At 41.0% G+C, this 22,131-nt stretch overlaps 1 protein-coding gene across 1 annotated transcript; it reads left to right on the top strand.

Moving 5' to 3' along the window:
• The first annotated feature begins 10,129 nt into the window (after window positions 1-10,129).
• Window positions 10,130-22,095, top strand: LOC140933126 (uncharacterized). Its single transcript, XM_073382641.1, has 9 exons — window positions 10,130-10,448; window positions 10,757-10,827; window positions 11,348-11,491; window positions 11,640-11,729; window positions 12,160-12,250; window positions 18,849-18,990; window positions 20,099-20,177; window positions 20,529-20,586; window positions 20,793-22,095. Exons 1-9 carry the CDS (start codon window positions 10,154-10,156, stop codon window positions 22,016-22,018), a joined length of 2,196 nt encoding a protein of 731 aa, XP_073238742.1. The 5' UTR covers window positions 10,130-10,153; the 3' UTR covers window positions 22,019-22,095.
• The last annotated feature ends 36 nt before the right edge of the window (window positions 22,096-22,131 follow it).

The raw sequence follows: 22,131 nt of genomic DNA, 5'->3' as shown, positions 1-22,131 counted from the left end.
GAATTTGCCGAACAACAAAGCAAATCAACCGATAACTCTGACACAAAGTTGTCTCAAAGCAAATCTACCAAGCCATTGTGCTTTGACCCATAGCGGTCAACTAAACTACATTGTAACTAAGTAGATAAACATCTTTGGTTACATATTTGGGTTTCACTATTAAAGTTGCTATTGTTCATGTTGCTCTTTAAATACTTCGTCTTTCTCATTTAATCTCTCAACTAATTTCCTCCTCTGTTTTTGTATGATTTTAGCTAAATTCATTGAACTTCGAACGCACTTATTAATCTTTGATTACTACTAGTTTATACGCAGACTGAAATAACCCTTTGCGTCGATTGTACAATACTTTTGATCTTTTCCGAGGATCACTTTCAAATTGCACCATATCTTTTCTCCTTTTACATCTGTTGATACCATTACCTTGATTATTTTCTTTCCTGAAACAGAGAACTGATTATAAATTTCCGGAATTTCCTCCAGAATCTAAACAGGGTCTGTGACTTATCTCAGTAATTTTATAATTTTTGCGCTGATTTGACCAATTTCCAAATGATGAACATAGTTAGAAGAGACCGAAAATAGTGCAAGCGACAAATAAGGGAAATAAGTTGCCTTACGTTTCATTGCCTTCGTTTTTTCCTGTTCCAACATTGGTGATTTGTTCCTCAGTCCTGCTAGTCATTTGTTGGCCCACGTACTGGTGTTTATGTCATGATCATTGAACATCGTGAACATGTTGAAGCGAAAATGGCGAAACGCAAACATTGCATGCTCGTCCAATCATCTCTCGAGGAACGACAACCGTATTATCCTTTGCGCCAATGGGGAAGCGCATAATTTCGTACCCGGGGAAAATCTCGCGCGAAAAATTGTGTTGCATGCTTTGTTTTTAGCGGAGCTCCCGCGCGCGCGAAGCGCGCACAGCGGAGCACCATGGGTAAGAACATTTGGTAAACTATCCATCCTAGAAAATTTGGTTATGACGTAGCGTACGCCCGTCCGTACACACACTTCATGTAAGCCGATGTCAAATGTTACAATAGATCTTGCACAACTTGACTAGCCTCTTAGTTATGTAAGCTATCCGTATGAGTACGATTAGATTGACAGCTGTCAAAATCAGACATCCGCTGACAATCATCACATGACCGTCTCGCGGGCTCAGATAAAAGACCAGTCGTTTTGCCCCTATATATAAGCTGATATAATATGTCACACGTACCAATTCAACATAAAAACGAAACTACGGCGGGCAAGGCTGTCAGTTGGCTGACAGTCGTTTAAAGTTACATTGGCAAGCCAAATTAAGGTCAATTGACAGCTGTCAAAATGGGAAATGTGCAGACCGCTATCAGAAAACTAATAACGAGGGCTCAGGTTGTCTCAGGTACACGATCTGGCGTTTTCCACTACATGCCGGACGGAAATGTCCTACTCACACTTGTAGTCTGTTAATTCGAATATTCGCCATTCTAATGGAGGTTAATTGACAGCTGTCAAACTAGAGTATACGCTGACCATCATCACCTGAGTGGATCGCGGGCTCATTTTTCTATCTATTGAGGTCACGTAGTGTTTAAAGTTTTGCGCTGATATTTTATTTGATCACGGGCTCAATTCGAAGCCCCATAGCTTTATAGAAAATCTCTCCATCCTAGAAAATTCCGCAATCACGTGACCGTACACCGACCACCCGACCTTCCGTCCGTCCGCACCACAGGCATACCAATGTTTAATCTCACACTTTCTAGCTAGTTTGGGAGTCTGCAACCTGATATTGTACATCCATGTTTTGATTAATTGACAGCTGTCAAAACAGTGTTTCTGCTGACCAGTATCGCCTTACCGTATCGAGGGCTCAGGTATCGACCCTCTGAGTTCGAGTAATATTTTGAAGGTATTCGTTGACAAGTTGCTACTTTTCAAATGATCGCAGGCTCAAGTTCAATTTTTTTAAAATGCATATGAAATAAGTCGTGTTTCATGAGCCGCTCTTTTAAAATGTTGATTTCGAACTGATCTCGGACACGAAAATTCAACCGGCTTTTACATTTACATGCAGGGAAGGCAATCGCTTTTGACTTTTCTCACTGTCACGCGTTGATCACGCTCTACGTCCAATTTTTATGTTCTGATTGGTCAAAATTTGACAGGTGAGTTTATGCGGAAAATTTTTGCAGCGTCTGGAAACTTGCTTACTGATGGCTGGAGCTGGGAGAGTTTTGTGTCATCTTGTGATGTTATAAACTGTCTTTTTCTACTTGGTGTACAAAATGAAATACAGCTGCTATCAAGATTGTTCTGTAATTCGTGGCTGGTTTGTTTATTGCGCTTTTTGTTGACAAATGCACCGCTTGTCAAAGTCATTGGAAATCCGATTTCGGATGGCATCGTTTTCAAAAATGAGCTTACTCACTTGCCCTTGCTTGAGGCGTAATATAAGAAGGTTGAAAAGTCTCAAGCGATTCTGGAACACTTGATGACCTTTAGAAGCAGCATCTCGACTGGTAAGCTTGAGCCATTATTGTTTTTGATGTTTTTTTTTTCGGTTTCCTGAAGTCGAGCGTAAATTGGTTTATGCGGCTTAAGTTAAAACACGAGCAATGATCTAACCTACAATAGTATCAGGTTTAAAAAGCCTTTAGACATTTTTTGACCCGCAAATTCAAAGAAAAGGTTCCGAAGATTATTTAGTTATGATTTTGACTGTAAACAGAAAGCTCTGAGCGATTTTCTTGCCTCGAGTTCATCTTGAAAAAGAGCGAACACCGGGAAGCCGACTTAAAACATAAATAAGCTTATGCTTGTCTGACTCATGATTTTCTGAGACACTTTACTCTCAATACTTCTCTTCGTGAATGAAAATTATTGTCTCTGTACATGTTTCACCGAATTAAACTTATTTTATTGACTGTTAGTAGTCCCTCTCGCAATTTTCATCGCTGCACCGGTTGTTTCCAGTCGAACATAAACATCGCATGTAGGAATACTCAAAACGCCGCGCGTAACTATCACTCGCTTTCAAAGATTACACATAACAAAATCATACACAGTTTAATGAATAAAGGGAAATAAAACCTAAACATAACAATTTCTCTATTATGTTGAAGGGTAAATGGTAACTCTATTAATCGCACTGCAAATTTGGTGCCTGTCAAAAGTGAGAACCCGTCCGGCTGGCCGAAAAGTGATTTTGGGAATTTTTTTTATCGTTTTCATTAAAAGCCCATAATTATTACCCCGATCACATAGGACCGGATTTTTCTAACAGAAAACGTTTTATAATTCAATGCTATAATTTGTTGTGCAAAGGAAGCGTGTGCTTTGATCGTCGTGGATGTTGAATGAGTGCAAATTCTCTTACAAAATTGTGAAAAACTGCAGAATTAGGTTTAAATAGGGCAAAAAAGAACAAATTCTGTCCGAGGTCTGTTTACTGTTTACCTGAGACGTGATGAGAAAACGTATGTTTAAAAGTCTGGTTTACACGATACCAGATTCGTCGCCAAGCTTTACTAGTAAACTAAACTTGTCGAACACAAAAAATCCGGCCTGATTTTTATTTTGGCCTCTCTTTAATTTTAGACAGAGGAATGCAACGTGTGAATTGGCTGCCACCAAGGACTATCGTGGCGCATGTGTTTCTTAAAATTATATCATAGTCTCTCTAACGGAGCAATGTTGGAGAGACTGGTGAATGCCACATTATGATGCTACAGCTAATGCAAATACAATACACGAATAGGTCTATTTGTTTTCCAGGCCTATAAATCTACTGTGATCGAACATGATTGCTATTTTTCCGTCTACACTCTTGGACGGTCAAATTCTGATTGTTCTCTAAAATCACTCAGCCTTTGCCTCAAAAGTCAAATGAATGTGCTCTGATCTGTGGATTACAAGTTTATTGTTTGATTCAAATTATGAATTTATTAACGGGAGCTTCGCTTTTAGCCCTGGCTAAATCTATATATTACTCTGAGAGAGATTCTGGTCGAGAGGGTTCAAAAGAAGCTCATAAATATGGCAAAAAGAGGTTAGTCTTAATCAATGGGTATGTTTTTATTCTTGTAAGTTATTCGGTATTGATGTGTTCATGTCTGAATCTATATTTTTGTTTGAAAAAGAACACCAAGCTGCAGCTGAAGATTGTTCTGCCGTAGAGATTTCAGCAGGCATGATCAAAGGGTAGGGTTTTTTAATAGAATTAGTTGTAAAATATAAACTTTCTCTACCCTAACTGTAGTATTTATTGCTGTTAGGTACCATGAGTTTAAGATAAAGTTGCCAATCGGCTGCAGCGTGATAGTGGAAAGGGAAGCGTCTGGGGCAAAAGACGAATATGCCCTTCTCTGCAAGGTTCATAGTGATCTGGACGATGCCATGATGGAGATGGTCATGAAGAGTAAGTCAGCCAAAACGGAGTATAAAGTGCGAGATTTGGTGGGGAAAACGATTGGTCGTGTGCAGTATTTTCTGAACAAAACGTTCGTGGAATTGTTGGATGAGGGTCGAGTGACATGTATTCAAGGGTAAGTCGTTGGCTTGTGTTATTGTGTTCTGGGCTGAAAGAAAGTGAGAGTCGGTAAACAATGCTGTAATCAACAGCGGAAAAACTTTCAATGTTCTCTGTTCAGCTTACCCACATTTTAATTTACTTTTTGCTCGATAGGTGTAACCGGTGAGCCCACTGCTAGTGTAAATCCTCAGCAAAAACAAAAGTGGGTAAAGAACCGAAGGACTGGTGGTGGAGCTATTATCCCATGCACATGGCTGCTGTGGGTACCACGAGGAATGGAGGAACGAGTGATGGAAGTGATTAGAGCACGGTTGCCTGATGTTGATGGACACGAATATATGGACGTCCAGGTTAGGAAGACGGAAGATAAATATAATATAATGGGAGCAAACACATTTCGATTTTCATTCAACGGAAGCACATAGAAGTGTCTCTGGCTATTTGGGAAACAGAAAAGCTTGATTATTTTACACTAGACTGCGGTTAAGGCAGAAATAGACTTTTAAGGATCCACTCTGTAAGGAATAGTTGCACTAGAGCTCCTTTGATTTATGCTCTTGAAATCATGGTTAGTCCTGGCATGTTAATTGATCGTTGCGGTTACACTATGAAGTATATAAACACGGTAAAGAAGCCCTATGTGAAGGACCACATTGAATCCTCGAAAAGTTATAAATTAAGCTTTATAGGATCAAATTCTTTATTTATTTTCAAAGAAAGTAAAAAAAAATTTATTTTGTTTTATTAATGCTACAAAACCATCCAAAGTCAGTCAAAAATAATACCAGCTGAGATGTCTTGGCCACAGCAATGTTAAAAGGCATCAGGTAAATTTCAACTGTAAATCATTGAACAGTGATAATCTGGGTTGTACAACTTTTAATCTTGCAGGTTCGACACCAGTCAAAGAAAAAAAGAGATGTATGAAATGTGTGCTGTAGACAGATGAGAAGAAAAATCAATAAACATTAATAAATTTAAACTACTTTTTATTTTTGTTATGATGACTGGTTCTTTGATTCTTGTTCTGTGGAAGTTTAAATGGGTGATACCCCTTCTTGTTTTGTGCAATTCCAGGAAGTAAACTCTGCAAGGCTGTGTTTACACGGGACCAGTTTAAGAGGGATCCACATGGATCTGCTCCAATACTTAGAACAGATAAGCCTGCTGTAGTGTTCTGGAACCCAGTCCTGTAGTTAGCAGATCTTGCATGAGGGGGGGGGGGGGGGTTGGGGGAGGGGGAGGGGACATGGGGGGAACACTTGAGGGCAGTTTGGGTGTAGCTGACCCACCAAGGTCTTCAAACCCTGACCCTGTCAAAGACAAAATCCGTTCACTTTTCTACCCTGTTTAAGACCAGAGACTGTTTTTCATGACCCAGTTTAAGATTGTAGCCCAAATGCCCCCTTTAAGGAGGTACTTTCTTTTTAGATAGTATAAAATACAATACTAAATGGGGAAAAAATATATTTATTTAATTTGTTTTGGAGTCTGCACATACAAAAAGATTTTTTGAGATTGCTGAGAGAACAAAAGTACATTATTTTAAAAAACTTTGTTACACACAAAGACCGAACACCCTTTTTAAGGCTTTGGGTCTGAAAAGACACCCTGTTCAAGATGCTGAATAGGTAAATTATATACCCAGTTTAAGACTCAAGACCCTGAAAACCATACCCTGTTTGGCGGCACATACCCGTATAGGCCAAATAAGGGAGTCTCCCCCCCACCTGGGCCTGCATATCACCTAACTTACTTCTCTTACTCAATCTGCATAACCAAGGCAAGCTGATAACCATGCAGACCACTGTGCTAGTATTATTTAACCTGGCCATGATATCATTATACCCAACTGATAATCACAATACAAATGAACTCGAAGATGTCATACACCATGGAGATCTACATATCAACTGCATATTTTTATTCCTCAACAGTTTCCTTTCTTCTTTTACATCTCATAATTAAATTATTGAATTCATCCTCAAAAACACCTTCTTTCATTGTTTTGGACCAACCGAAACCCTACCTTATTTCCTTATCGTTTACCATACCACTACTGAATTCATGAGTTAAACCTTCTTTTCACTATGCTAGAGCACGGCCCAAAAAACGAGATTATGTCACACACAGATCGTGGTAAGACTAGTCAGGCTATAATGAAATAACGCGGCCCGATACACTGCACATCTTACGTTTCGCTGCGCTTAGTTTAGAGCAAAGGATCGTTTAACAGCTTCAAACCTGGAAATAACTCTCAGTGGATGTAGCGGAAGATACACAAGGCGTTTCCTTAACCAAACGTTCTGCTTCACAATGAAGCGTTTGCTATGGTGCTTCCATCACTTACGAGCCATGCTGGTGAAGCCATTACCTCTGCGATCAGCAGCTGATCAGTCCGGAATATTCGAACGATTCCTTACAATTAATAATACTCTTATTTTCTAAAATCAAATGTTTTCTTTAAAATAATGTGCAACTACGAGTACTGTAAGCTTACGATAAATAGAAAACGAAATCAAAGAAACAATGCTCTTGCGTGCGTCCGACATCATGGACATGGCAGTCTTATTACCTTTTTTTCGCATTAATACGAGCCTTTGTCCCTTTTTTCCAAGGTATTATCCCGGAGGCTTATGGATACTCACGGTAGAAAGTTCGCCTCACTTTGCCGAAGTTGTGGGGAAACAATTACAGACCAGACGAAATCAAAGAAACAATGCTCCGTCTGCCTGCGCCCGCCATTTTGAAAACGTTTTGGTCGTGTATTGATCGGTCTGTTGATGTTTTTGTTTTTATCTGAACCAAAACAAAAGCGCGCGATCTGATTGGTTGAGCAGTGTCGCGTGACCACTTGGCCCTGTCCTTAAATTTAGGGATATTCCGGACGTGCCATTTTTCTATGCCCTTAGGAACCTGGAGACGAGTTTGACTCAAGTCACGTGGTATTAATTTTTGGCGGCCATATCTAGCAAGTCTGTCATATTCGATGAAAGTTCGAGGTCTTCTTTTTGTTGTGAGCGAAACCTTGTGCTCCAGCAACCATAGTACAGTATGAAGACTTTTGAGAACCGTTCTTAACGTTTACGACGCTTGTTGTTTGGGTCAGGCAAGGTTATAAAGTACGGGGTAAGCTACAGAAACTTATGACGACTATACGAGCTTTTACTCTTTTGGAGGGAAAATTAGCTTACAGTTTACAATTTATTTTATTTTTTTCAGAGAATGGATGATATAGAAGAATCTGTGAACGATTCAGTTAATCAGGACCAGTTCTTTGGTTCCTCAAAAGGTAAGACAATAAGATCTTGTATCAGTCGGCTGGCGAGAATGAAAACTTGTTCGGGTTCCGCTGCAAAAGCACCTTAAGCTTAAGTTTATGCTTAATTAGTTAAATTTTTCCAGCCCTTAAAAAGAGTCTAGTCATCAGTGTATTAACGATGTGTTTAAAGATGTACTTGTCTTTTGCTTACATAAACGACCTGAAGCAACGGTTTATAGCTCATATTCTCTCTCTTTTTAAGGTGACGCCTCTTCAAATAATAATGTCTCTTCTTGTGGATCGCTATTAAATCAAGACCAAACAGCATCCTCTGCTTCAGTTGATGCTGAATATCTTCCTGAATCAACAAACGTGAGTCTTATACCATCTGTAGTGGCACTGAGTGATATTAAAGCAAGTTAACTTGTCATTTTCATATCTTATATCTAAGAAGTACAATATCCACGAAACAGATTAAAAAATCCCGCCAATCCTCCGAGTCAACTTCAGGAGCACTCATTTTTAAGCCAATTTATATTTGCGTCACCTGAATTAGGTTAAATTAAAAACAAATCACTTGTTTTGTACTAAAAATATGACTTATCGATCAGTTCTTTATGTAGCTACTGTCAAGTATAGTTGCCTTACATCGCTGCAATCATCTTTGACAGAATTTAGTAATGACCAGTGATGTCCAAGGTGCTTCAAACCAAATGCTTCCATCACTCCAGCAAATTTCACAGAGTGGTCCCATGGATGTAGCAGGTATGATTTTGATAAATTTATAATCATATAGTTTCATTTAGAAACTTATCACAACAGAAAATTTGTGAGCAAACGTTTGTACAAGAGGGCTTTTTGATTCACAGTTCAGATGAAAAAACTAAACTACTTTAATGCAGCTGAAGCTGTGAAAAAAACAATAAGAAGCATTAAATTAATATAGACAGAAATCACTAGGCTATACAAAAATATAAGTATAAGTTATTGGCTATACAGCCAGAACACTGTTGGAAATGGTCACAAGTGTCTGTCTTAAGACTTTATTAAGAGACTGTCTGCTGTACAAAGGGCACAAAATGAATGAATAATATTAAGAAACCCAATTCTAGCGGTCCAGTTTAGGGAGTTATTATCTAGTTGTTAAGATATGAGTTGACTGTATTCTGAAGTGATGTAGTCTTTCTGGTAGCTTTTAAGAAGAATTATATCGGGTTTTCCTTTTTTTAGGAGATCACAGTGTGCCATGTAGTCAACCAGAAATTACTTCAGTCTCACCTATTGCGGCTTTGGTGCCAACAGCAAACCAAAGAATAACCACACCAGTGCAGCTATCACAAAATCTTCCTCCAGAAAAAGAAGACTCTGAAAATAAAGTTTCCTTGTTAAGTGAATTGTCTTGTGTTGGTGATCATCTTTCAATGAGCTCTGCTAGTAAGGAAGGGATCAATCAAGAGGAAGAACAAGATTTGTCGGAGGATGATTCATGTGATTCAAGTTACCTGCAACATTTAAGTTATGCTGTGAAGACTTTCAATGAGCATTACCAGAACAGCAAAGCAGAGGAGGAGTCTTCATCAACCGCTGATTCCTTTTCGCCAGATACATTCCTTTCATCTATTCCACTTTTCAAAAAGCTAAGTAAGAGGAGACCAGCCAACATACTTCCCAAGCCAAATACCGCAGAATATTCCATTAGGGGACAGCATCAACACATTTTAACAAGCAGCCATGGAGTATCATCAATTTTGCCTCAGCAGTTTTCTGTGGTAGCTGATGTTGGTCATGGTGTACCAATTGCACCAAAGCCAGACCCTAACACTCAGTTGTCTTGTTATGTCCTTGTAGTTCCTACTCCAGTTTACTATGAAAATTTAGTTCCAAAAGAAAGACTTCAGTTGCAGCATGAACAAGAAGAAGCTAATAAGTCTCTGGCAGACCCCTCTGACCATGAAGACAAAGTAACAGAATTTTTGGCCTTCCAGAATGGTAAGTACCTTTGACCTGACTTATATATTGAAACTCATCCAAACAATAGATAACAATGTACATATATTTATTTCAATGTACTCTTATCTTAGAGAAAATTGAACAATCAAGACCCCATCTAAGCTATAAAAGTGCTGGTGATTAGATTATGTTGTCGTTTTAGGGATGGGAATTCTGAGTTCTGACCTTGTTTCTGTTTCTGAGGAACCCTTCCTTTAAATTATTATAGTTGGTATTGTTAAATGCTAGCTTAGACCACTAGAGATCCCATTTATGTAGTTGACAAAAAACAAAAAAAATAGTCTTAATTAGAGGATAACTTTTGATTTAAATGTTTTTTTTTTATTTCAGACACAGCTCCTTTGCAAGAACCCAGGCCTATGCATCCTCCAGATGTAGAATGGACTCCAAGAGCTTGCAAGCAAGTCAGAACACCTTTACCGTCCACAAGGGTGAGAGTATCACCAAGCCCTAACAAGGGCAACAGTGGAGTACAGGGCTCTCCAATCATTACTGTGTCTACCACAACAATTCCAATACAACCACTACAGGGAAACAAGAAGAAATATGTGATTGTTCAAGGAAACAACAGGCACTTGAAGGGCCTAGCAAGTCATCGACATAATTTTTATACACGCACAGTAGAAGAAAGCCATCAACCTATTTATCTACAAGGTAAAACAATTTTTTGCCAAAATTCAACTTGACTGTCCATTTGAGTTAAAATGGACTTATTCAGGGTGTATATTGTGTGACCAGGTTATAAGGTTTGTTATAATAATTACTGTTTGTTACATAATAATAATTATTATTATTATAATAAATTTATTATTATTTTTAATTATTATTATTATTATTATTATTATTATTATTATTGTAACAAACAATTTTTTTGACAGTTATGTGTTTTGCACATTCATTTTCCTCTACATTTTACAGTAATTTTTCTTCAATTCAATTCAAATTTCCAATATTTTTGACAGGTCTACCACCTCAAGGTTTTAGGCGACTTTGGAAAGCCAGAGAAAATAGTAGCAGTGAGAAGCTAACAAAGGTGAACAGTATGACTCAGGCTTATAGAGAATTCTTACCTAATATTTCTATCCCTTTACAGATTGCTTTAATTTCAAGATAGAAAAATCCTTAAACTCTAAACTGTCTTAATATGACGTGAACTATTCACAAATCACTGTGAGGGGTTGATCGTCCATATCAAAACACTGTGGATTCTAGCTTGATAAAATAGTGGACATTTTGCAATGCCAGTGCATGGTTTCCTCACAAAATTATGTCTGGGGAATGAGTACAGAAATTCCATACTAATGAGGTGTCAGTTACCAAGATCTGGTACTTCTTATTGGTGGAAGCAAGTTTCCCATTTGACATATAACCAATCAGAATGACCTGTCATTTTGCTTGGAAACCAGAGGTGGCATTGCAAAATGACCGCTGTAATTTCTCAGGCCATGTGGATTCTTCCATTATAGAATTTGGCACGCTCCATGATGAAATTAAAATAGACTAGGTTACATTAATTTTGTTGACTTTGTTTTATATATTTCTCCAAATTTTAGAGGTCATTGGAGCCACTATTTTGCAAAGCTTTAGCACCTGCTAATCAGGAGGCCATGGTGCCTGAAACAGAGAAGTCCCCCCTGACATGCATAACAGACAAGGTATCCTGTGATCGAGAGGTACCACAGCATGAAAGCAATAAGGTGAGCGAAGCGATTATTATGGTTCAGGACTTCACTGCACCATTGAATAGCTGCAGGTTCTTTACGTGATTCAGTTTAAAGTCTTTTTTACGGAAAGAAGGGTTGGATAATAATTATATTACACCTAATAACCTTGTGCCCGTTGCAGACTATTTCCACCTACGTCATGGTAATCCTTCAAAGTGGTGTTGCTTACCAAATTTCTAATTTTTGTGAATACTTTGAATATGATTTCCGGGTAAGTGTACCTCCTTGATAAGTCTTGTTGACTGAACAACTGAACAACCTGTGCAAAGGTCATTACATTAGTGGATCGGAGTCAAAGTGAATGGTGCATCATAATAAGAAAAAAAAATGATGAAAAAATGCGCTTTATTTGAGTGTCAATGTATTTAGCACGAAAGTACTAAGAAGGGGCACTATTTTTACGTCTCCAGCTGGAGACAGGACCGCCATTCTACTTGGTCATCCGAGCCACGCGAAGGTCCAGCCGCTTGCAGTGCAAAGGGAGTACCTTTATTTCTCGGTTATTTTAAGACGCTGAGTATTGGTCCGGTCCCGGGAATTGAACCCGCGACCTCCCGCTCTGCAGTCAAGCGCTCTACCGACTGAGCTAATCCTTCCTTTGATCTTAAATTTCTCATATGCCTGTTCTGTTTTTACATTAGAGTCCAGAACAAAACATGCCGACACAAAAGATTCCTGATGATAACAGTTCAATTCCTGCTGTGAAGGAGGCAAATAACGAGGGCAGAGAAGGTAAACATTCACATACATAAAGAAGATGAACGACACTAACCGCTTTTTGTAGCTAGAAATGGGGCTTGATGATTTAATAAATTCAAGGAGCTTGTAACTTATATTTAGTCTGAATAGTAGTCTATTCTCACCTGTCTCCCTCACGCCTATTGTTGAGTATGGGCACCAACAGTCTCGTGTTGAAGATAACCCTAAAATACCACGGCGGAGACCACAAAAACCGCACAAACGGATGCCCATCCTCAAAACGAGAACCCCAAACTGAAAACCCCGTCCTAACAAAAACAGAAATTAGGAACGAGGAAACGCAGAAACGAAGTCTTTTAAGCGATTAAGATCCGCATATAAAGTTGTGGAGGCGGAGGCCGCCAACTCGTTTGAAGACAATAAGTCAGAAGGAGATCCTTCACGAAGAACTTCAGCTAACTTCATGTAGTAAAGGGCAGTACCCTTGTTGGACCAACCCACGTGGGACATCACATCAGCGAGCTGTGATCCAGACAAAGCGAGGGTAATGGCGGAGCCCGAGCGGAAACCGTGCAGAGTCTCGCCTTCCTCAATTTTCGCGTCCTTTAAATAATATTTCAAGCGGGCTTCTGCGGAAGAACTTGTAAGGGGCTTATTGGCGATATGACCCTGGTGATTAGTGGGGCGAAATAAGTAGCCGTTGGAGAGAGTTATGCGTAGTTCTGAGGCGACAGCCACATATGTTTCAATTGCCTTGACCGGGCAAAGCTGGGGATTTGAATGGCGACGAATTCCAAAGACGTTGTGGGCGCCGTCTCGTAAAGTTTTACCCCAAACATGATTAAATAAAAAGCCATCGTCTTTAGGGAAACGCATAATTTCTGCGGTTTTCACACATCCCAGATCAGAACCTCTATCCGCGCTGAAGAAGAGAGTTTTAAAGAATGCTTGATCTCGAGCCAGAACAAAGAGAGCGGAAGGGCTGACTGCCGGATCCGCCAGTTTTCTATCCCATAACCTTGCCAGAAGTAAGAGTTTCGGTAGAAAAAACGGAACTGCTTGCTTGGGGACGATATGAGCACGCAATTGTTCCTCAGAAACAGCCTTAAGATAACCTTGGACTGGAGAAGAAGCAGCAGGATTACCAAAACCTAGCATACTATTCCATTCGCCAGAACGGCCGGCCTCGTTAAATATTGCACGAAGTTTTCCAATATAGGAATCCACGGTTTTAAACGCGAGTCGCTTGGGGCAACCGCAATCAGAAGCATCTTGGTTTGGGGCATTTACACATTCAGCTACATGGACAACCCTTTTCCCGTGACGATCTTTCCAAATCAGAAAACGCGAAACATTTTCGGGGGTGGCGGAATAGATAGACTTTGTATTAGGCAAAGAGGCTAAAAAAGGTTTCAAACTCCACGCGCAAAGAGGATTTTTGCTTTGAATACGAAGACGTGTTGGCCGTTTGTGTAAGCTGTTGCAAACGAGCATCAATGGCTGCGAGATCCACTTTTATTTTCGAGGCAGGCTGACGTGGGACTGACTTTCTTTTGTAGCCACACATTTGGCAAAAACGAAACAAATGGTCGTTGGCATAAGCACATGAAGGGCAAGCTACAGCGGGGATAAAAAACCGCTGTACTTGTGGGAGATCCTAATAGGGAAGACAGATGAAAGACTAAATGAGAATAAATACCAAATATAGTTGAAAATAACTAAATAAATCAAGGAGAGACGAAAAGTACAAGACTCGATGACTTTATTGAAATTACATCTTAATGACAGAAACACATCAAATGCAACAGCAAAATGGATTTGTTTGCTTGATAATCCTTAAACAGTATGAAATACTGCGAGTCTAATTATTTGAAATCCGGAAAACCCAAAGGTCCCAGGGGATCGGCCTGTCACCCAAGATACTATCCCTGGAAGGGGTGAGAAGAACGCCACTAGCCCCTTTAGAGGCTAGCAAGGAGTTGGAAGAGCATGCAGACAGAAGCAAAGGCCACCAAAAACGACGTGGGATCACGTCTGGGACAACAAGGGTGTATGGCAACTTAAGGCTATTAAGATACTTAAAGACCTTGGGAATAAGGCAAATGGGCGGGAAAACGTAAGGATTCGAAAAAATCTCAGGTCGATACAAGTTAGGGGATTGTGCAAACACATTAACCCCCAAAGCATTAACTAAGGGACTTTCAGAAAAAAATGGTAGAGGTTTGCCAGATAGGTCAGTTTGGACATTTGAAGCTCGTGCCATAAGATCAACGGAGTGACCTTTAGGACCGCCATACAGACTTTGGACCAAATCCCACGTTTTTGGACTAAGTCTAGAGTCCTGAAAGCTTAGCCGACGGGAGGGAGAATCCGCAGGGTGCTCAGGGCCAGGAACATAGTAGGCATGCAGATCAACGTTAAGATGCATGGTAGTTTGAAACAAGCACTTAAGAGCGGTCACCAAAGAGTGGGAACGGGAACCACGCCTGTTCCAAGAGTGAAGCAAAACCTGACTGTCAACAAATGCATCCACCCATGAGTTTCTTACCGTACTCCCAAAGGATTGTAAGGCATTGTTGAGGGCAAGAGTTTCCTTGGTAGCAATGTCGGCCCCAATAACAGAAGAATCCCAGTAGTCGGAAGTGCTAACAGTAATGGCACCCGGACTCAATACACCTCCCCAAGCAAAAGAGGAAGAATCCGAGAACAAACGAAAATGGCAGTGTTTCTCGGAACGCCAAGGAAGGAAGCCGTTCCAGGTTTCCAAAAAGAGCCAATGCTCCAACTCCTGTCTCAAGGGCCCGGATAGTTTGACCGGTCGAGATGAGCGCACAGCACGAGAAAGGGCCAAGTTAATTTCGTTTGTATAAAGCCTGGCACGGCCAGAACCATTGAAATGCACTTCCCTCCTAACCTTTGGAGAGTAACCAGGTCGATGGATTCTGAACTAAGAGCCTGCTTGAGAAGAGTAAGAAACTTTTTTTTCTTGTGAGGCAATAAAATGAAGGCCTGTTTCTCGGAATCGGAAATAAAACCCAAGTAAGGGACTTGCTTGCAAGGTACCAAAGTCGATTTATCCAAACCAATAAAATAACCGAGGGAGGAAAGGATAAAACACGTAAGAAAAATAGCAGCGTTGGCTAAAGCCAAATTAATGCTATCCTGGGAGGGCAAATTTTGATAAGCAACCGGAAGACAACCATTAGGGAAAGAAAGCTGACTACTGTGACGGTCGTCGATGTACAGCGAAGATGGAATGCCAAGCGACCGTAGATAATGAGAGGCAAGGAGGCCAGTGGAGTGATAAATGTAGGCGGACGATTTCCAACCAAATGGAATACAACAACTGACAAAAAACCATCCGCCCCACTCGAATCCAAAAAATGTCCGGCTGTCCACTGAGAGTTGGATATGGTCGTAACCGGATTTGTCATCGCAGACAGTTTGAAAGAAGCCAGGGAGAACATACTTGGGTAAGTGCTGAACACTGTCCAATTTAAAAGGGCGGTCTTGAGTCCAAAGGTTGAGAAATCTGTCATCATTACAAAGGCGTGGTTTGGTAGGTTCTACTGTAAGCGGCATGACCAGGTGTGGAGGTGGACATTCCCCTACCTTGCCCCAGAGGGAGATGGCGCCCGAAGCTAATCTCTCGATAAGAGTATCAGAAATAAACTGGGCAAACGCCTTACAAGAAGGATGATTAGCAAAAATGCGAGCAGGCGGTCTTTCGCAGTTATAATTGACTCCCTTATAGCTTCCTTTATAATGGGTAAAAAACTTGTCAACGTGGATAAAGTTATGAATCCAGTCCAGTACTTCAGAGAAATTGTTATCAGACGATTGAAATAACTTGTCCCATTGATCTATATGGCGATGGAGTTCACCCGCTCTAAAGGAACTTGAGTCACGGAAGGCCAAAAGGGAGGCGTCGGCAAACGCTTCTCCCGCGATAACTGAGGAGATGAAATCTTGACTAATATGGGCGTTGTCTGCCATTTCCTGGGCCTCAGTAAGAAGAGATCCCTTATAATTGACCCAACGTGGCGAGTTAACAGAAATCTTGGCAGGATCAAAATTGGGAGTCTTTTCCCAGTCATGAAAAGGCATCTTGAAAAACTAGAACAGAAGAAAGAATAGGTAAGGCCCAGGGAATGGCAAACTCAGCCCCGGTAATCCGAGAGGGAACATTCGTTCCCCTTGAGAATGCCACCCGAGGGAAGAAGAAAGAGGAGCGAGAACAATATAGCGAGTGGACAACAATACAGCGAGTGGAGAACACCATAGCGAGTGGGCAAAATAAAGTATATAAAAATATAAGTCGGTATTAAGGGATAAAAGGGTGAAGGATTAAAGACGGTAACCCCGAAATAACAAAAAAATAAAGGAAACAAAAGGCAAGTAAAAACAATGCACTATTCGCCTAAAGGAAAATCTTTATTGCATAAGATGATACAACAAAATTATGTTGAAGGATGGTTAAATCGAGGCTGAGCAGCAGAAGAAGGCTGACGAGAAGGAGCGCGCTTCCAACACTGGGGTGACTTATGCCCTGGTTCACCACATTTGTAACAAATAACGCGAGAGGGTGCCCGCTGATAGGCTTGAAAATACGGTTGCCGATATGGCAAACTTCCTCTACGCGTCTGTGTGCGATATGGCGTGGACCGCTGGAAAGACTTGTCAACCTTCGAGATCGTTTCGATAACACGGGAAAAATCCTTGTCAGCTAACAAAGCAAGGAAATACGCCTTGAACTGCTCAGCTGGGACGTGGAGCTTCTCTCTCAAAGTCGAAGCGATAACATCATAGCTGGCGGCCTTGGGGTGACTGGAGGACTTTGCAACAGAAGCTAATTCTTCGGTGTAACGAAGCGCTTGGTACTTGTCGAAGTCCTCAACTCTTCTGCCACCATAATATGAAATTCTGTGTACCAATGACTCGACTGAGGTGCCTTGGGCACTTTCGAGAGCTTTAATACGCTGTTGCAAGGCCTAAAAAAAAAAGAAAAATGGGCAGTCAAAACTAAGCCCTAAAAGCGACAAAACATCGATAATAAAATCCAAGAATAAATTCAAGGCAATAATAAATAAACAGCTTTTATAATAAAAGATCGGGAGAGGAAAAGCAAACAAAATTAAATACAACAGGCAAAATAAACTAGCCCCAGCGGGACGGTCGGTGTAATCGAGCGGTAAATACGCAAATGAATAAAACAAAAGGGCAAACAAGGAGGCGCAACAACTAAACGAACTGTAGGCGGAGTAAAAGTAAAGGGGGCGTTAAAGATGAAAATAAACAAGCATACGAATTTAGAATTGCCCGAGAAGCCCACGTGAAAAGAGGGCAAAGGTTGAGAGTCAGGGCGAAAAACAAACCAAACAAAATTATAGCCCGCGAGGCCCACATAAAGGGGCAAATAGTTTAGAACGGCGAATAATATACAAAACAAAATACGGCTCGCACAGCTCACACGAAACGAGGGCAAACGTTAAAAGGCGGGCATATAATATATCAGACAAAATTTAGCCCGCACAGCCCATACGATACGAGGGCAAACGTTAAGAAGCAGGGCGAATAATATATCCAACAAAATTTAGCCCGCACAGCCCGTAGAAAAGCAGGAAGCAGGGCAAATAATATACTAAGTGGAAATGAAAAACAGCTCGCGTAGGGCAAACAACCTACAAGGTTTGGAAGCGAAATACTAGAGAACCAGAACGAAACACGTGGCAACGAACGGATAAAATAAAGTTTCACAAACCTCCAAAGAAACTTCGTTTGCTTGCACTGGCGCTTGTGCAGGCGGTTGAGCTTGTTCCTCTGGCGCTACTGGTGCTTGAGCTTGTTCTGCTAACGCCGCCGGTGCTTGACCTTCTTGTGCTTGGTTTTGTAAGACAACTTGAGCTTGTTGGACTGTATCTGCAGGGACCTGCGGGTCAGCCATGGTAATCTGAACAGCTTAGCAGCTTCGAGAGAATGGCATAACTCCTTTGTCTACTCTGCCTTTTATACGCGCGAGGTAGGACCGCTGAGAATAGTTTAATAGCCTTCCTCTGTGTCTAAATACTAAAGTTTGTGTAGCATTAGTGTTCAGAAGTGAATGAAGGAGTTATTCCCACCACCCTGATCTTTGTATAAACTAAGTAAAAGTTATCCTTTGTACTATGTGTTTCGGCGGCTTGTTGATCATTGTTATAGCAGATAACGAGACTGATATTTTCTAATGTACTGATGACCTGTGGCTAAAAAGACAGAACTTAACAGTCTGAGAAAACAGCCGACATTTTGTGACGCCACCACTGGTTTCCCCTTGAAATGACGTCTGAGCAACGACTACTGATGAGGTGTCACTACTCATCTGGGTAGTGCTTCTGATTGGGCGTGTCGCGAAAGAAATTTATTTCAACCAATCAGAAGCACTACACAGATACGGGTAGTGACGAGTCATCAGTATGGTATTTTGCGCTCGTTTCTCCGACAGTGTCGTGGTATGTCTGGTGTTCTTCAGGCTAGAAAGTTATACCTAGTAGAGGTCACATACTCTATTTCAATTTTAACCCCCGCTCTCGGTTTATTTGTAAATCTCTTCAGTTACATTGTGAAAACAACCTCTCACCAATTGTACTTACAGACGTTATAGATTCGGAATGTCAAGCAAATAATGAAGAACCTTTGGCTTCGGCAAAAGAAACAACTGATGAAGTGGAAATTATACCAGTCTCACAGGGCAACAGGTACAGAGAAAACAGAGAAAGAAAGAAAGTCCGAGACAGGTATGATTTACGATTTACATCCTTTTTTGAGGTTCAACAGAAATATTCAGATGCTGAATAGTGGAGTCGGCGTATTTTGTAAACAATTCAAAGGAGGCTTCGTTTAAGCTTCGTTTAAGGACTGTTTTCTTCCTCTTCTTCGATCATAGGCGTACGAGCAAGGGGGGGGGGGGGCGAGGGGGTTGCAGCCCCCCCCCCCCCCCCCAAATTTTGGGCAACTCAGATTTTTGGGGGAGCGAGAGAAAATTTGGGCAAAGCCAGCTTTTGACCAGAGTTAACTCTAAAATAATTCACACACGTTTTTAAAAAGATTGAAACTACTATAAGGTGAAATTGCATGTCAAAAGCGCTTCGTTTTCTACAGATAACGGCTAAACATCAAGATTTTCCTTTTTTTACTGTATATCTGACGATAAGAACTCTATCCCAAAATATCCCGATAACGTTCTTACAGTGATTCCGTTTTAACTTCACGAATATCGAGGCGACTATTGGAGGAAAAAGCTCCCGAGAACGATTTCCCTGTGAGAAGTAATGCTGCAAGTGTAATAGGTAATGGCGTCAGTTCGTTGCTTTGATAACTCCAATGTCATTGCAACCCAGATCATGACAAATGTTTATCTTTATCTAATACAACTGTGGTGGCAATTTTTCCAAATGTTTGTTAATGGCGACGTAGGTTATGCTCAAACTTGGTAGGTATTGACCCTGAAAAACTGTATCGAGCCACTTTCATATGCCAGTACGGCCTATGTTGTTGCATCGTATGGCCCTCGTTTCTTTTCGACTGTTTTGTAAAAATTTGGGCAACTTGCAAGAATTTTTTGGGCAAATGGTTTACCGCCCCCCCTGGCCGAAAATTCCTCGTACGCCTATGTCTTCGATGAGGCTTTAAGGATTCAGACAGAATATAAACTGAAGACCAGCTGTTTAATTATGCATTGTTTTTGTCGCAAAGAAAACAGTATATTATCTTCCAAAATAGAAAGAATATAAAATATCATGCCTTGAGCGCGCAACCATCTCCATCTGTTAGAAGATTAGTAAATAATCTCAGGGCAGGTTGTCCTGATTTCCAAAATTAAATTTTTGTGTTATTGTGCTGTAGGAAATATGACGCTGATCTCAAGAAGGCGTTTGAACAGCTCAGACGTGTTGTGCCACGCTTACCGAGGAGCTATAGTCGTGTAAGTGGATATCTTATCTCCAAATTTCTCCAAAACATTTTATTACTTTTCTTTTCGTTCTTGTGTGTTCCACCTAACATGTCTCCGAGGCTGTACGGACAAAACTGCGAATTTTTCACGATTCAGTTGTCTCGTAATTCCCAAAAGAGACTTGAGCACAAAGAAAACTAAACCAAATGTAGATTATGGCCAGAACTGAGAAAGCCTTGGAGTCATGTTAGAATTTTGATGTATGGAACGTGGGCTATTGTTATGTATCACAGTTTTCTATTTCGTGATTCTTCGAGGAGGACGTTAGATATAAATGTTACCAATTAAAGCAACTTAACAATGTTTGTGTACATTTTGCAGGGACTAATTTTGCAGGAAGCCATCAAGTACATAGGGAACCTGGAAAAGAAAATTCAAGGTATGGTGAGGGAGTAAAATTGCAGCTTTGTTTAGCAACGCGAACACATTTGGGCAGGCAGTGCCCAGATGAGAGAACTTTTCGCGTTTTGACCACATGTACCAAGCATACCCAGTGAATTCTTTGCTTTTCATGCAGTGGAAGTTGTGTATTCAACTTCATCCTCCACTTTTAACTAAATTTTTCTCTCAATCAACTTGCTATAGATGCGGGTTTATGGCCAACATTACAAGTCCAAGATCACTTTAAGCAAGACGCCCAGTCGAAAGGCACTTCTGACGATAAAAGTGCCAAGGTGGAGCCCGTAACTGTCACAGAAGCCAAACGTGTATTATCCTCAACGGATTGTACAGTCCCTGATCCTTCCAACAACGTTACTAGTGTAGAAGATGATGAGGCACAACCACTCGTACCTGAGGATGAGAAAGGTTCAAATAGCCAAGAAAACGCCTCAGCTACCTTAACATCTCCCATTATTTTGTCCTTATCGGCAGAGGAAGGGTCCTTTTCATTTGTGAGCCCTGAGGGAGCTACTGTTTTTGCTGTTGATTGTGAGTATCCTGATGATGACTCTGTGACTGTTGAAGAGGTACCTCTGTCAGCCCCATTCGAACAAGTACAACTACTGTCGGTAGATCTCAATGATGACACACCGGTGCTGACACCGCAGTCCCCAGAGGAGTCTTTATCACAAGAGCTTACTCCCAGATTGATACCCCTCGTCGAGATTCCAAGTTACACGGAGAGTGGCGAATCCTCCTGTCAGGATCTTTTTGTGAGCGTGATCGACGGCGTTTCCACTATCAGCCAAGAGGCATTAAGCGACCTGGGTGTCACCTTGTCCCCGTTATTATCTCCGTTGGGAATTCTACTTTCCCCCGGTGGGGATATCGATCACTCTCATGATCCCACAGTTGCTGTCCTGGTGGATGATCCTAGTTCAGCTGTAGATGGAAATATGGCTGGATTAAACGCTGTGGTTCCAGGTGTTTGCACTGATATGACATCAATAGCAGCTTCGGTTGAGGTTACCACTGACATGCAGCGAAAGAAAGAGACATCACCATCATCTGCGAGGAAGAGAGCAAGATCAAGAAAGCGAACAGCACAAACTGTGCCATGTTTGTCACCTCAACAGCCTGCTGACATTAGATCAAGCACTTCCCGTCGCAGAAACACGCGAGTTCTACAAGACAACAGCAATTTTGAAGACCCAAGATCGCCTGTTGCTGGTAATAAAAGAGGAAGGAGAAGAAAGGTTAAAGTTGGCCATTCTGAGCGATCGTTCCAAGGTGTTGATGAGAATTCGGCATCTGCGGTCAAACAGACCCGCACACCACCCAGGAGAGTGTCGGGTGTTATCCTGAATACAAAAAGGAAAATGTCAAGTCCCAGTGGGAGTGTGGAAAAGAAAAGTACCCGTCGATTGTAGTTTTAAATTTTGTTTTTGTTCCTGTAATGATCAGAAAATGTCATAAAATTGTGTCGGCGGCTTTGACGGTGTCTTTTGCTAATGCACCTATCAATGTAAACCCCGTTGGGGGG

The sequence above is a fragment of the Porites lutea genome, chromosome 4 (assembly GCF_958299795.1).
Source record: "Porites lutea chromosome 4, jaPorLute2.1, whole genome shotgun sequence".
NCBI classification, from domain to species: domain Eukaryota; kingdom Metazoa; phylum Cnidaria; class Anthozoa; order Scleractinia; family Poritidae; genus Porites; species Porites lutea.
Note: the sequence above shows the minus strand (reverse complement) of the source record. Positions and strands in the feature narration are given on the sequence as shown.